Raw genomic sequence first — 15,253 nt, forward strand, 5'->3', positions numbered from 1 at the left:
CTACAATGCAATACTCTGTCATGCCATATAAGCTCATCTTCAACCAAAGGAGATTAGAGCATTGAAAAAAAACAGCAGATGCTAGCAGCAGACCGCACAAGTGAAACAAATCTTTGGTATCTTTGGTATCATCAACACGATTAAAATTACAAAAGGAAAATAGTCAGTGAGGTAGCCTATTTTTGGTTCTCACTAGGAATAGAAATTTTTTTGTTTTTTATTTTTTTATTATTACACACACAGTTCATTCTTGGAAGCAGCTAGTTTAAGGGTTTTTTTTTCTCTCTCTCTCTCTCTCTCTTTTTAGTTTGGAATGTCATTTTTGTAGTTTTTTTCCTCACACTTATAGAAGAAGTTGGAAAAAATATAGTTTCTGAAAAAAAAAATCTTTGGTGAACAAATACAGCAGTTTCATTCTATTGTATTCGAAATATACAGCTTTCAAGTCGTGATCAATGCTTGTCCACAAACGTCACTTTTTTTGATCAGCAAATAATTTAGTGCTCAAGTTGTTTGAAAAAAAAATATACACTATACATGTGCATCTTTTTCATGGATGCTGAATAAATTAAATAAATAAGTTGCCTATGACATAATATGCCAAAATATTTTCTCCCAATTTCTAACAAATGGGAGGATAACTTAAATAATTTAATTACAGATCATAAAAAAAGACATTGAAAAATTAAATACAATTTTTGGAAAAGGAAAAAACTTTTTTATGTTTTTGTAACCTGCATCAACCCCTGTATGTAACAGAATTTAAATGCTTTGTAAAGCAAGCTAAAATAAGTTGGGAAAAAAACATTGCGGATGCTGTCTTTTTTTATCCTAGATAAATAAGCAGAGTAACTTACAAGAAATTAAATTAAATTAATACATAAGAACAGCAGTACATTTTTTTTATAAAACTGATTGTAATAAATTAAATGTTGTCTGGATTTAAACCCACAAAAACAGGGCTGGGTGAGGGGTAAGGGAGGATTTGTTTAAAAAAATTTTTGTTAATTATTTTATATGATAAATAATTAAAATTATATTAATTGAACTAATAAATAAATAGCCAATGTAACCAAAATATTTTCACAAACTAAAAAAATTCCTGTGACAAGCAAAAAACATTACTTTTTTTTTTCCATTGCAGAGGTTCTTCAGAAGCCTGAATGCTTTGGTAAAAAGTAGATTCTATAGCATAAGCAGGTTTAAGCTTTTTTTTTCTGCTGGTTTAGTCATTGTCAGGTCTTTGGATTCAGCTTTCATTAAGAGAGATTTAAATAAAGCTATTCAACCATAGTGAATAAACATATTTCTTTGTTCTTTTGTGGATGACTAAGCAATATCCAAGGGTTCTTGAAAGTTGAATTCATCTTGGCTGTGCCCATGATACAGACCACAAGGTTTGGCATAAGATGTTGGGATATTATAGATTACAAACTGAAACATTTCAATCTCTAGATGTTAATCTTTAATACACTCAATAGCAATGTTGCCTCCATGTGTATATTCAAAGTTTGAGAAATTCATGAATCTGAAAATCCTCCTAACTCAATAAATATAACACATTCATCAAACAAAAGCATTGGTAAACCTGAAAGACACATTAACTTTTACAAACAAATCCTCACCAATGTTCAAGGAGATTAGCAATGAACAATATTTGTAGCGGCCTATTATGATCTAAAAATACAAATAGCCTTAGGCTCCATGTACACGGGACACTTGTGAACGATGGAAACTGACTGCTGGAAAGGTAGGTTAAAAACCGTCTGTTTAGCCGTGTTTGCATACTGCGTTTATGCGCGTTTATATGCGTTTATGCGCATTTGCGTTTAGAAGAGTTTTTTAAAGATAACCACAGGAGACCTTCCCAAATGCCCAGAATGCACTGAAAAATAGTAAATAATTAACTATTTCATACATTGTGAGAGAAATAGAGGGAGCAGAAGCAGAGAGAGCAGTATTTGTTGAGATTAGCTGTCTTTTTTTTGTGGTGTTTGGATGTATTCCGGCTCATTTCTGTGCAGAAATTATTGCAGCAGTGTCTAACATTTTCTTTCATGCGAAACCTCAAAGTATGGTGTGCCAGGTCCATTTGAGTACCGGGAAAACACTTTGCATGCATTTTTTATGATGAAAAAAGGCTCTGGACAGTATCTGGAAATGGATAAGTTAAAAAAAATTGCGTTTACATGCGTTTACAAGTGTTTGGAGTTTGAAACGCTGATAAAATTACTCCTGAACGCAAGTTTGGTGTGTTCAAAAAAACAACTGTAAACTCAACTGCCTGTAAACAACTGTAAACGACGATGTGTACATGGACACATAGGAAAACATTAGGGAGAGTTCAGGGGCTGCTGAAAGAAACGCTGAACAGCGCCTAAATGTAGGTTTATCAGCTGCAATGTACGTGGAGCAGTGGCGTCCCGAGGCAGGTGCGGGGGGTGTGGTCCACACCGGGTGACACCTACCGCATGGGGTGACACGGACCCGCTCCAAGAAAAGGTAAAGAAAGCTGACGATGCATCGGATTTGCGGATTCAGCATAATGGATCGGAGTCCGATCCATTATGATCAATCCGCAGATCCGATCCATTCTGCGGGGATCGACGGAGGGGGTGTCACCAAGTGTTACCGCACCGGGTGACACCTACCCTAGGGACGCATCTGACATGAAATCCTTAGAGATGCCTGTGAGTTTAAAAGTATCACTAAATGCAAAACTTTTTTTTAGGTTGGATAGAGTAGAGAGGGGTTAGGACACCGGTAACATAAAGAGTGAAAGAAATTCCGAACTTTTGGGTTGTCACCAGAGCAGAAATAGAGGTGAACTCCAATGGCGATGCTAGTTTTGGTGGCCCCAATGACCACTAGTAATTCCCCTACTGTAGAGGGATTTAGTCTCACTTCCTGTTTTTGCTATGGGACAGAAAGTGAAGGGAAACCAAACTAAGAGGGGCTATGGCCTTCAATTACTCTATTCAAAATGAAAAAAAGTTTTGCTTTTAGTTCTACTTTAACATAAAATTTCATTGACCCTACAAAGTTTAATTTACAAATGACCAATTTTGTGGATGATAGTGGAAGTTGTGAGGTTGGACAACCGAATGCCCCGTACACACAATAAGTAAATCGTACGAAAAGTTTTGCGGAACCGAACGATTTTCTCTTCGTTGATGAGTAGGATGTTTTAACCGATAACGATATTGTAAATGAAAAAATCCGGTTGAACAACAGTGAAAAATGTTGTCATTTCGCATACGAACGACCGATTTTCTATGCGGTGGTATGATGGTCGTACGAAAAAAATCTATCAAGCGCTATCACGCATGATTGGAAACAGAAGATGACCTGGATGTTTATGTCCAAGGAATCTTCGTAAACGAGCGAAAAATCCAAATGTGAAAAGTAGATTGGCCTAATGAGATAATGAAACCAGAATTCTGCAGATTATATTTTATGTATCACTATTTATGTATATAGGTCATGTAATAAACAATATTATACTCATTGCTGGTAATTGTTGTGTATATCGCTCGTTCTGGCCGGGAGGGCGTGGCTACAAGGTCACACGCACAACGCATCACTTCCACTTGTGCGGACACTACGTATTGCCCGACGAATCATTTTTTTAGATTGGTTAATGTGGGCCACAATTTCGACCAACGAACGAACGCCTCTTGGTCGTCGGATGATCGATTTTCTAATCGTGTATGCCCACCTTTAGAGTGTGTCTGTTGTTTAATTATACTTGGGGCAGAGCAGTCAATTATGCAAAATTTAAATTTTTACATACAAAATTCAGTGGGGTGACCAGTATATTGCAACTTGCTGGGTCATCAGCAGCCTTACTCCATATAAAATCGTACCTATTAGGTGTCAAATCTAAACTACAGTAACCCATATCAACCAGTGAGAACTCAAGGTGAATTCTAATGGGCTACTGCACTTTGGACTAGAATTTTTTATTGAATGAGGCCGGTAGTTGCAAAAATGGACTCCAGTGAGAATTAACTCAAGATGAATTCTAATGGGCTACTGAACTTTGGATTAGAATTTTTTATTGAATGAGGCCGTTAGTTGCAAAAATGGACTCCAGTGAGAATTAACTCAAGGTGAATTCTAATGGGCTACTGCACTTTGGACTAGAATTTTTTATTGGATGAGGCCGGTAGTTGCAAAAATGCACTCCAGTGAGAATTAACTCAAGATGAATTCTAATGGGCTACTGAACTTTGGATTAGAATTTTTTATTGAATGAGGCCGGTAGTTGCAAAAATGGACTCCAGTTTGTTAAAGCAACATCTCCTTGAACATGGGCACACACCAAAACCTATTGTATCCCAACAACTTAGGCCAGTGGTCAATAGTACCCTATCATGAAGTACTGCAAGTGGAAATATGATCTGTAAACTGTGAAATGGACCAATTTACACTCTGTTCAGCCAGACAGACGTGCTGTTAATATACATGGTAATGGTGGCACTGTGAGTGATTTAGCCGTGCAAGAAGAAAATTATGAATCTGAAAATAAGAAAAAAAAAAAAGAAAAGCAAAGTTGTGAGAACTCCTCATCTTTGGTATTGCAGCTGTTGAGGTTCAGGACGGTCAATTCCTTGTTCATTGAAAAAACTGCATAGGCACAAATAAAAGACAATCTTCAACTTTAAGAGGACTTAAATAGGTTGTCAAATGAAGCAGCGAGTACATACTGTAGAATTTCGGCCTTGTTTGGTTTCAACCCTTGTCAACCCTATCTCAGTGGTCTGCTTCCTAAGATGTGTAGGATGTCTGTCCAAACACAGTGTGTTAATAATTTTCCTGACGTGCTTCCTTTTACTCAATGGAACAGTTTGTTGCAGAAGAAGTAGGTGCAGAAAAAAATGTTTCTTTGGTTTCGATTAAGTAGTACATAAAAAAAAGTCTCAAGTGTATTTAAAGCATTATTGTAGCCTTTGGCCTTTTCTTTGGAACACGGACTCGAGTGTTCGAGCATGGGGCCATCCACTGGTAAAACTCCAACAAAAATGTGACCAAATAGTGACAATTGGTTTCATAGAGAAGAATGATGTTCTGACGATTCTCCGGGATCTGCGGAAACATATTTTCCGGGAGCTAACGTTGTAGAAAAAAAAAACATTGTAACGAAGGTTCTATTGTAAACTTACTTCTTACTTTGGAAGTATTCACAGTATGAATAGACTGTAAAACATTAAGTTTTACTTTTCTTTGGTTAGAACTGTTTTCACTATAAGCTGTGCCGAACTTTTCCGTAAAAAAAAAAGTCCTGTTTTCAGACCTGTTACGATAGTGTATGTGTTATAAAGCAAAATAAAATCTATAGATCTATCTTTGGTAAAAGTATTGGCAACCAAAATACTCCACAAGGTGTAGAATGGACTCCTGAGTGTGTACCACTTTTTGTAAAAAACAAAACAAAAAAAAACTAATAAAATGGAAAAACAATAAATAAAAGCTGTTGTGCTTAATACTGTATTTCTTAGAACTGTATTTTTGTGGTTTGTGAACATTCATGCTAAATAAATCTAAGAAAACAAATTAAAGAGAAAGGAGGGGAAGTGTTTTTTAACACTTCTTTGCGCGGCTTGAGGACTTTGTGCTCAGGTATGACGACTGTATTTCATGGATGTAGTGGTTGTAATCTTTTCTTGTGCTATGGAAAGAGTTGAAAATATCAGTGAAGTTTGCTGGTTTACATGTCACATCTGATGCCATGGGTCTGGCAAGTAATATGAATTGAAGACCTGGAATGAGATTAGTACTTTGGTGGAGTTTCTGAGAACTTTAAGACGTTGAGTGAACTTTGGATGGGTTGGATGGTTTTCCTGTACTGATGCGCTGTGTTTATTGACACTATGGCATGAAGTAGCATCAGACGTGCCAAAGCCAGCACAGCCACCGGGTGTGAATACTTTTCACCATCCAGCCCTGTAGAATTTACACATGGATACCGATTGTCACCAGTGAATGGCCCCGCCAACCACAACAAAAAATATATATTTATATATATCCTTTCTTCTCTGTTTTTTTTTTTTTTTTGCTTACAGTTGAGTTGTGCCCCATTCAGAAGCCATTTTTCCCCCTCATGCTTTGGTACAAGTGCTGGAGTTTGACGAGCTTCCCCCTGTACTTAAATCGTCCTGCCATTTTTCTAAGCTCCGCCTCCTGGCATTCATGAAGAAGTTACTGACTGTATTGAGTTCCAAACCCAACTGCTGAGAAATAGTGATCTGCATTTCTTTGGATGGGCGCTTGTTTTCCTTGAAGATGGCAAACAGTGTTCTGCGTTGGAGGTCTGTGAAAACCAGCCGGGATTTCTTCTGAGTGTTGTTTCGATCTTTGCTCGGTTCTTGTTCTTTGCGTTTGCAAGCTAATGAAACAAAAACAGGAAATATATTACTGTTAAAAAAGATATTTTTTTCTTTTCTTTGTCAACACGGAACTAAGCATGATTTGCCCACTTTCACACACAGAGTAGTTTGTACCACACACTTTCCAAAAGGTAAAAAAAAATATACATACACTTTAACCAAGTTGTGCAAATATTTTGTAACATTACAGCATTACAGTATGATGACTGCGAAGCAAACAGGCCCTTGGATCTAAAAATATATGGTGCAGCGAGCGCTCTTTAAATATTTAAGTAGTAAAGCAATAAAATAAGCAGCTAAAGCACTAGAGGAAATCACAACCACCTCACGTCCTTCAAATGGTAAATATAAAGTGCAGCACTAAAGTGGAAAAACATCAAACCAAAAGTTCGTTCAGAAAAGTTTGTGCAGTATGTCAGTTCATATATGGTGACAACCAGGTACTAACACAGCTGTAGATAATCCAAAAAAACTTGTGAAGGAGAATGACAGAAATGCGCACTCACTGACCGCGCACAGGAAATCTCCTTTCTGTTCTTTCACATGTGTGTTTCTCAACATACACAGCCTTCACTGCATACAGCATCCAGAGGAGGGAGCCTTTATCCAGATGGTTCATCCTGATCTTAAGAAGGTCCTCTGAGCCCAGCTGACCCTTGCTTGATGACACCTCTCCTTGGGGGAAACTGCACCCGCTGATTTTGATATATTAATGCGCATTTCCTATGCGCGGTCGGTGAGTGCGCATTTCTGTCATTCTCCTTCACGAGCTTTTTCGGATTATCTACAGCTGTGTTAGTACCTGGTTGTCACCATATATGAACTGACATACTGCACAAACTTTCTGAACGAACTTTAGGCCCTTGGATCTGGAGGGACTTTACAAAGATGTAAAGTACATAGCACTCTTTCACAGTTTCAACCAACAGCCAGTTCAGCGCGAATGAGAGTGGAAGCTTTGGTAGACTCTCCCTATGGTTCCAGAAGATACATTCCATGTCAGAAGAGGAAAAGCAGAAAGAAAAGCCAAAATAAACTTCCCCTGGCTGAGCTGGGTCATGCAGAAATCAAGTATAGAGGTCTATTTGCAAAGCACTATGTCGTAATCAACCAATATTTTCCATATTTACACCAACAAATAATTACCCAATGACCTGGCCCATGACATGGGAAGATTAAAAGCTTCGGCCTGAGACTGTGGTGTAACCTTCCTGGCTAGGCTGTGGATCACTTGTGTATAAATCAAAAAAGTGGATTTGCAAAGCTCTCACTGTATACCAAATTCAGACCTGCTGATGGGCTGCCAACAGCTGCATATTACTTGACCTATGGAGAGTCTTGTGACTTCCATACACCTACCTCTTAGTTGAGCTAGCCACAAATTAAAACTGAATATTATTCCTCAGATCATGGAGATGGGAAATCAGTTGCTCTCAATGGTCAGTGTCCACTCACAGTTAGGCAGAAGCTATCCAGTCCCTGGAAGGATGGGAGTGCTGCTTGGCCATGGGCAGGCTAAACAGGGCACACCGACTAAAGTATGCAACTAAGGCTGGCCATACATTATACAATTTTCTTGAGGATTTTGCTTTAGATTTACCAAAAACCATGTAATAGGAGGTCAAACCTAAACAACACTCTCAATTGTATCCAATTAGGCGGGCCCTTGCACTACATTGGGCAGAAAACTGTATAGTGTATGGCCAGCCTAAGGCAGAAAACTGTATAGTGTATGGCCAGCCTAAGGCAGAAAATTGTATAGTGTATGGCCAGCCTAGGGCAGAAAACTGTATAGTGTATGGCCAGCCTAAGGCAGAAAACTGTATAGTGTATGGCCAGCCTAAGGCAGAAAATTGTATAGTGTATGGCCAGCCTAAGGCAGAAAACTGTATAGTGTATGGCCAGCCTAAGGCAGAAAACTGTATAGTGTATGGCCAGCCTAAGACAGAAAACTGTATAGTGTATGGCCAGCCTAAGGCAGAAAACTGTATAGTGTGTGGCCAGCCTAAGGCAGAAAACTGTATAGTGTGTGGCCAGCCTAAGGCAGAAAACTGTATAGTGTGTGGCCAGCCTAAGGCAGAAAACTGTATAGTGTGTGGCCAGCCTAAGGCAGAAAACTGTATAGTGTGTGGCCAGCCTAAGGCAGAAAACTGTATAGTGTGTGGCCAGCCTAAGGCAGAAAACTGTATAGTGTGTGGCCAGCCTAAGGCAGAAAACTGTATAGTGTGTGGCCAGCCTAAGGCAGAAAACTGTAGAGTGTATGGACAGCCTAAGGCTGGCGATACACTATACAATTTTCTTCCAATTTTCTGTCAAATTTCTGCCCAAATTCCTTTAGATTTACCTTCAACTATGTAGTGCAAGGGCCTGTCTAATTGGATACAATTGAAAGTGTTGTTTAGGTTTGACCTCATATTATATGTTTTTTGGTAAATCTAAAGCAAAATTCTCAAGAAAATTGTATAATGTATGGCCAGCCTAAGGGTCCAATATATTATTCACTAAATTGTAGAAGAGGACAAAGAGGTGCATATAGAAGTTCATGTTCCTCACAGCACAAACAACCCACAACACAATACATACAGGAGTTTATTTACTAAAGCTGGAGAGTGCAAAATTAGGTGCAGTTCTGCATAGAAACCAATCAGCTTCCAGGTTTTATTGCCAAAGCTTAATTGAACAAGCTGAGGTTAGAAGCTGATTGGCTGCCATGCAGAGCTGCACCTGTCTATAAGAGAACCAGTTTTAGTAAATGAACTCCTCAATTTTACAGGTTAAGTCAGGAGCCATGGCTGAATTTGAACCAAGTGCTTCCAAAGTCTCCCCAATATAAGTTTCCACACTTTTTAAAACGCTATTATATAAAAGTGCTGAAACGTTCTGAAGACCCTCTCGTATAATATCTATGACACATCCAAGTCTTATCCAGCTGATAAAACTATCAGATAGTACTTTACAAGAAAGGAAAACACATTCTTTCTTGGGTGGTGGTCAGAGCTGGGAAAATGCTACTCCTACCATGCCCATGGCTGAACTAAGAGGTCTAATTGCTCTAAGTGTTTTTACATGGATGGCATTTGTATGTTCAGGAAAGATAATAGATTCTAATATTGCAGAATTATTTCATACTGTTTTTAAATAATGTCCTGTAGTATTCCAGATGACATCAAGATTTGAAATATGTTGTAACTCAAGTCCCAAAGGCGCATTGGGCAGACATCAAGGTGCTTTGTCTTGTGTACATACATCACGGTATTTGTTTTTATTTCAGCCCGGGTTCACATATATGCGGTGCGGTACATCAATTGTGATTTGCACAGGAACCGAACCGCATTCCTGTGCAAATCACATGCGATTTGTGTGCGGTGCGATTAGAGCCATACATTTTGTATGGCTCTATTCGCACCGCACCCGCACCAAAAAAGGTGCAGGACCCTTTTTTGATCCACACTAGAATCGGATCACATGGGTATTCACATCTATGCGATCTGATTCTGCACTTCGCACCGCGTTTTGCGGACCGCTTTCTGGGTGTTGTTAACTTATCATACACACCCGCAGTGGTTTGCATGAACGGTTTTGATGCGGTGCGGAATTCGCACAGAAAACGCTGCAAATTCCGCACCGCATCAGTGTGAACCCGGGCTTAGACTTATAGTATGTCCTACATCGACTCACTGAGATTTCATATTATATAAATATTCATTGAGATTTGATATAATTCACATATTTATATACTCTACGGAGATTCACCTCTCTGTAGGGCACGGAACCAGGGGTGGATTGACCATTTGGAAACTCAGGCACTGCCCGAGTTTCGATCTCCTTTCGAAACGCATCAGAACACCCTGGGACCCTGGGAATCTCCCCTCTCGATGGGATTCGCACGTCTCCTATTCCAGTGTTTCAATTTTGGATTTTATATGCCTTATATATTGCCACTTTTGTGAGTATATATCTTAACCAGGGGCGGACTGACCATTTGGAAACTCGGGCACTGCCCGAGGGCCCGGGGTCAGTATGAGGCCCCATGAGATGCCCCTGTTACCTTTTTCATAGGCTTTTTTGAGTTTGTGCAAGGACACGGGGCCCCATGATCCCCTATTGCCCGGGGGCCCCATGAGTTGTCAGTCCGCCCCTGCCCCCACCCCCTTCCCCATCAACATGTTGGTGACATTTTTAAATAAAACCTTTCAATTTTCATTACCTAGGCCCAGTTGTGTCATCACTGGGTCACGGTACTCCTTTATGCAATGTAAGCAAATCATGAGGCTCATTAGACCAACTCCTTTTGAACAGGAATGGCCATAGATGGTTCTAAATTCGTCCAGTCCTTGCTGAACGATCCATCTATGGCAGTGGTTCTCAACCTGTGGGTCGCGACCCCTTTGGGGGTCGAACGACCCTTTCACAGGGGTCCCCTAAAACCATCAGAAAACACATATTTCCAATGTGTAAAGAGCAGCTACTGTGTAGAAAGCAGCTGCTGTGTTGAAAGCAGCTACTCTGTTAAAAGCAGCTACTGTGTTGAAAGCAGCAGTATTGGAGGTAAAACGACACTCATGAATTATAATTACTGGGTAAATAATTTTATGGTTGGGGGTCACCACAACATGAGGAACTGTATTAAAGGGTCACGGCATTAGGAAGGTTGAGAACCACTGATCTATGGCCATTTTTAAAGGAAGCCTGTACTAAAAAGAAAAGGTGGCCACCATTGCTAACTCCCCATGATCCCCTATTGCCCGGGGGCCCCGTGGGTTGTCAGTCCGCCCTTGCACAGAACATTGTCTGAGCCTTATGATAACAGCCTTCCATGAATGCACATGTATTGCCTTGAAATAAAGAGATGTGAATGCTGTGCTGAGCCTACAAGCCCTGGCAGAAGTGTATTTATATCTGGCAGCAGCTATATTACGGGGAAAGCAGAGCTTTCAGGCAATTGTTTTTGCACTTGCTTACAAATGCTCTTTACAGCTTTTAGCGGAACTCTTGTCCTAGAAATATGTTATATAAAGCATGTAGATATATATATAGACCAACACTATCCAATAACTAATGGACTCTTTTTATGTCCATATGAGCCACGCTTGTAGTACAATGAGAAGCGGTAACTGGTACTGCCGCCATAGACACAGACTGGATACTTCTACTCCAGCAGGGTGAAATTCCTCAACCAAGGATAGAAGTCAATTCCCTGGGTAAAATCCTTATATATCCTCATAGACTAAGAAATGTTGATTTAGTTTGGTATTTTTGCTTTTATAAACATGGTTTATATTGTATTTATTTTTTAATAAAATATGTATTTGTCTGTAGATTTTTTAAATAATTTTTTTTAAAATATATGAAAAATAGATTTTTAAAAAAAACCCACGTTAAAAGAAAGTAAATAAAAAAATTTAAACTTGTATAATTTGATCTAAACCCAATCACTATAATCTCATATAAAGTTTAACACAATGTAATTTCAAAAGTTGATCTTTTTTAAATCTGAAGTTTGTATTAAAATAACGTCTGATGGATTAAAAAAATCTTTACACTAGAAGAGAAAATGTCAATTTAAAAAAAACCAAAAACCTGCTCATTTAATCTAAACACAATCACTTAAATCTCATGTAAGATTTAACATAATGTAATTTCAAAAGTTGACCTTTTTGAAATCTGCAACTTGTTTTAAAGTATTGCCTGGTAATCCTGCTATAGATTAAATAAAATCCTTACATTAAAAGAAAAAATAGTTGTATCTAATAATTTAATCTAAACCCAATCACTGAGATCTCATATAAATTTTAACACATTATTTAATTTAAAAATTTGACTTTTTAAATCTGCAGCTTTGTGAGATTTGTGATCCTGCTATGGAAAAAATCCAAAAAAGAAAAAAAAAAATTTAAATTATTATTTATTAATGTAATTATTTAAAACTGCATAATTTGATTGAAACTCAGTTACAAATCTCAAATAAATTTTAACCAGGTAATGTCATTTCAAAAGCTAATCATTTTGAAAACTCCAGTTTGTATTAAAATAATCCCTAGTGATCCTGCTATGGAAAAAAAAAAAATCTTTACATTAAAAGAAAAAAATAAATCACATCTAAACGAAATCACATCTAATCTAAACCCAATCACAAATTGCTGGGAAATCTCTACTGTGGGAACACAGACATTATAACATAACTGAGACTCTTAACTCTTCACTCTATCCAGAAAAAAAAAGTTGGAGTTCTTCTGTAAATATTTTACTCTTATTAAAAAAAATAATATACATTTTATCCATTTTCCAGTAACACAGACTTACAATTTGCATGAGTTCAGTAGGTTAGGCTATTAAATACGGTGGTAAAATAAAGTGGGGAAAGGTAAAAACCCTTGTCTGGTCTTTACTGCAGTCTCTCTCCCAAATGGACAGATTGCTTCATTTCCTGTGGTCACTAGAACAGGAAGTGAACTATCTCCCCAAAAGGGTTACAGATAACAATACAAACCTTCCCTACTCCAATGAAACCCCCAAAAAAATAAGTTTTATTGGGAGTTTGGCTTCAATAAATTCAAGCACTCCTTTTAAGGCAAAATCTAGAATTTCTAACTTAAAGCAGAACTTCACCCAAAAGGGGAAGTTCCGTTTGTCTGCACCCCCCCCCCCTCCACTACCACATTTGGCACTTAATGGGGGGCAGGGGGGAGCGGGTACCTGGTTTTGGCAGGTACCCACTCCCACTTCCAGTCAGATGTACTGCGGCAATCTGAGACAGAAGTTTGGTCCCCCTCCTTGCCCCACAGCCTTCTGGGACACTTCACAGGTCTCAATAGACTGCGGCCCATTCACAAAACGCACGCGCGGAATGAGAGCGGCTGTGAAGCCGAAAGCCATCACTGTTTCCCTTACGATGCCAGATTGAAGAATCAGCTTGGGTGAGGATATTGCTGGATCCCAGGACAGGTAAGTGTCCTTGCATTAAAAGTCAGCAGCTACAGTATTTGCAGCTGCCGACTTTCATTTTTTGGGGTGAGCCTGGAGCTCCACTTTAAGCCCAGCACACACGGGCCGAATATCTGCCGCTGTTGATCTGTTCAACAGAAACCGACCACCATTCAGCCCGTGTGTACACCAGCCTGTCCGACAGAAGCCAGAATCTGTCGAACGGGCATGCTGGAAAACCAGCATCCGATCAGCATCTGATCAGTGCTGTCAGCCAATGGCTGCAAGTGCTGACAGGTGTGTTCTGGTGGTGGTGATGGGGGGGCAGTCCCCCAATCAGAAATCAATGTACTAACATTGGATAGTGTGAGATTCTCCTGAGCTCTTCAATTTTTTTTTTTTCATTCAGCCTGCTGGTTTGAACAAAAAACACTGATAGTGTGTACCCAGCATTAGACCAGGGCTTTTTAGTAAAAACAAACAAAAAAAAACAGTATATGCTGTATTACTATATGCTGTAGATATTGATATGCAGAGTTAGTACGTTGACTTGAGGTTTGCACCCTTCCCAAACATGCCCCCTCCCCCCACCCTCCCCATAAAGCCTAAAATGATAAGAACGAGCACTTACAGGGCTGAAAGATATCGGAGATTTCAGGTGCTGCGTGGTAACATCAAGTGTATATATGTAAAAGGAAAAAAATATAATTAAAACTTGTATTGCTATTTTGCACTAAATATATTACATTACACTTCGTGGATAACTTCTATCTATATAAATATGTTCACTTAGATTGTAGGACACACAACACAATGCAAAGATATGCTGAAACAACAATATAACAACCATAGAAAATATTCATAAAAAGTAATTTATAAAAAAAAAAAATAATCATACTGTTAGTTTTTCTAGCTGTGGTCAGTGAGGAGGATCGTGGCACCAGTGTGGTAATGTTGTCTGGTAATGCACGCAACCTGGTGCCAGGTATCTCTCACACTGAAGCTTTTGGCATTGAAAACACACGGTAAAAAAAGTGTCCCTCTGCATGATAAAGTGATATTAAAAGCTGATTTTTAAAAAAATAAAAACGAGGTTATACTTACATGCTCCATATTGAACAGAGCGGTCCCTTGCCTCCTCTTCGGCACTCCCCCACTGGCACTAATATATCTATTTTTTGTGATTTAATTTTATATGTTTTAGTTGTGAGGATTAATTTTCTTGTTTATATTTATTTTCGGACTATTATTATTAGCGCAGCACTAATTATTTTTCACTCCCCACTGGCGCTGTTTGCTCCTCCCTCCTCTGGGTGTCTCCTCAGCAAGCTGGGTGCTAAGGAGGCACCGGAGTGCATGCTCCCAAGCTGGACTATGAGGGGTTTATTTACTAAAGCTGGAGAGTCCAAAATCAGACTCCCTTCTGCATAGAAACCAATCAGCTTCCAGGTTTCATTGCCAAAGCTTCATTGAACAAGCTGAGGTTAGAAGCTGATTGGTTTCTCTGCAGAAGGGAGTCTGATTTTGGACTCTCCAGCTTTAGTAAATAAACCCCTGTGTGTCCATAGACAGTGGAATGTTTCATAGGACGTGCTCCCAGGATTGGATTCTGCGCTGTGATCTGTCACCCACTGGGTCCACTGGACACAGCAGTTGACAGATCAATGTACTCGCTCGTTGTCGGTATCATGTGATTCCTGTGAACAATCACACCATATCACATGGAAATTGCACACAACGAATTACTTCCATTCATACCATTCATTCACTATTGTGTTGATCTCTGTGATTGGTCACAGTGATCACATGGTACAGACAGGGCCAATCACAGCTAATCTGTACCATGTAATTAGCTGTAGCTAATCACAGCTAATCACAATAGTACACGTTGAATGAATGAATTTCCTCCATAAAAAATGGCTGCTTATAACAGTGATTAT

General features: G+C 39.1%; 1 protein-coding gene across 1 annotated transcript in view; it reads right to left on the minus strand.

Annotated features, from left to right (window-relative positions):
• Positions 1–522: 522 nt before the first annotated feature.
• The window catches only part of ONECUT2 (one cut homeobox 2), a 102,825-nt gene continuing 88,094 nt past the window's right edge, over positions 523–15,253 (minus strand). Inside the window, exon 2 of the mRNA XM_089690068.1 lies at positions 523–6,388. Within this exon, the coding sequence (XP_089546194.1) occupies positions 6,102–6,388 (287 nt within the window). The 3' untranslated portion in view covers positions 523–6,101. The remainder of the gene's footprint in view (positions 6,389–15,253) is intronic.

The sequence above is a fragment of the Staurois parvus genome, unplaced genomic scaffold (genome assembly GCF_062004578.1).
Source record: "Staurois parvus isolate SC_StPar_1 unplaced genomic scaffold, SC_StPar_1.0 ptg000513l, whole genome shotgun sequence".
In the NCBI taxonomy this organism is placed as follows: Eukaryota; Metazoa; Chordata; class Amphibia; order Anura; family Ranidae; genus Staurois; species Staurois parvus.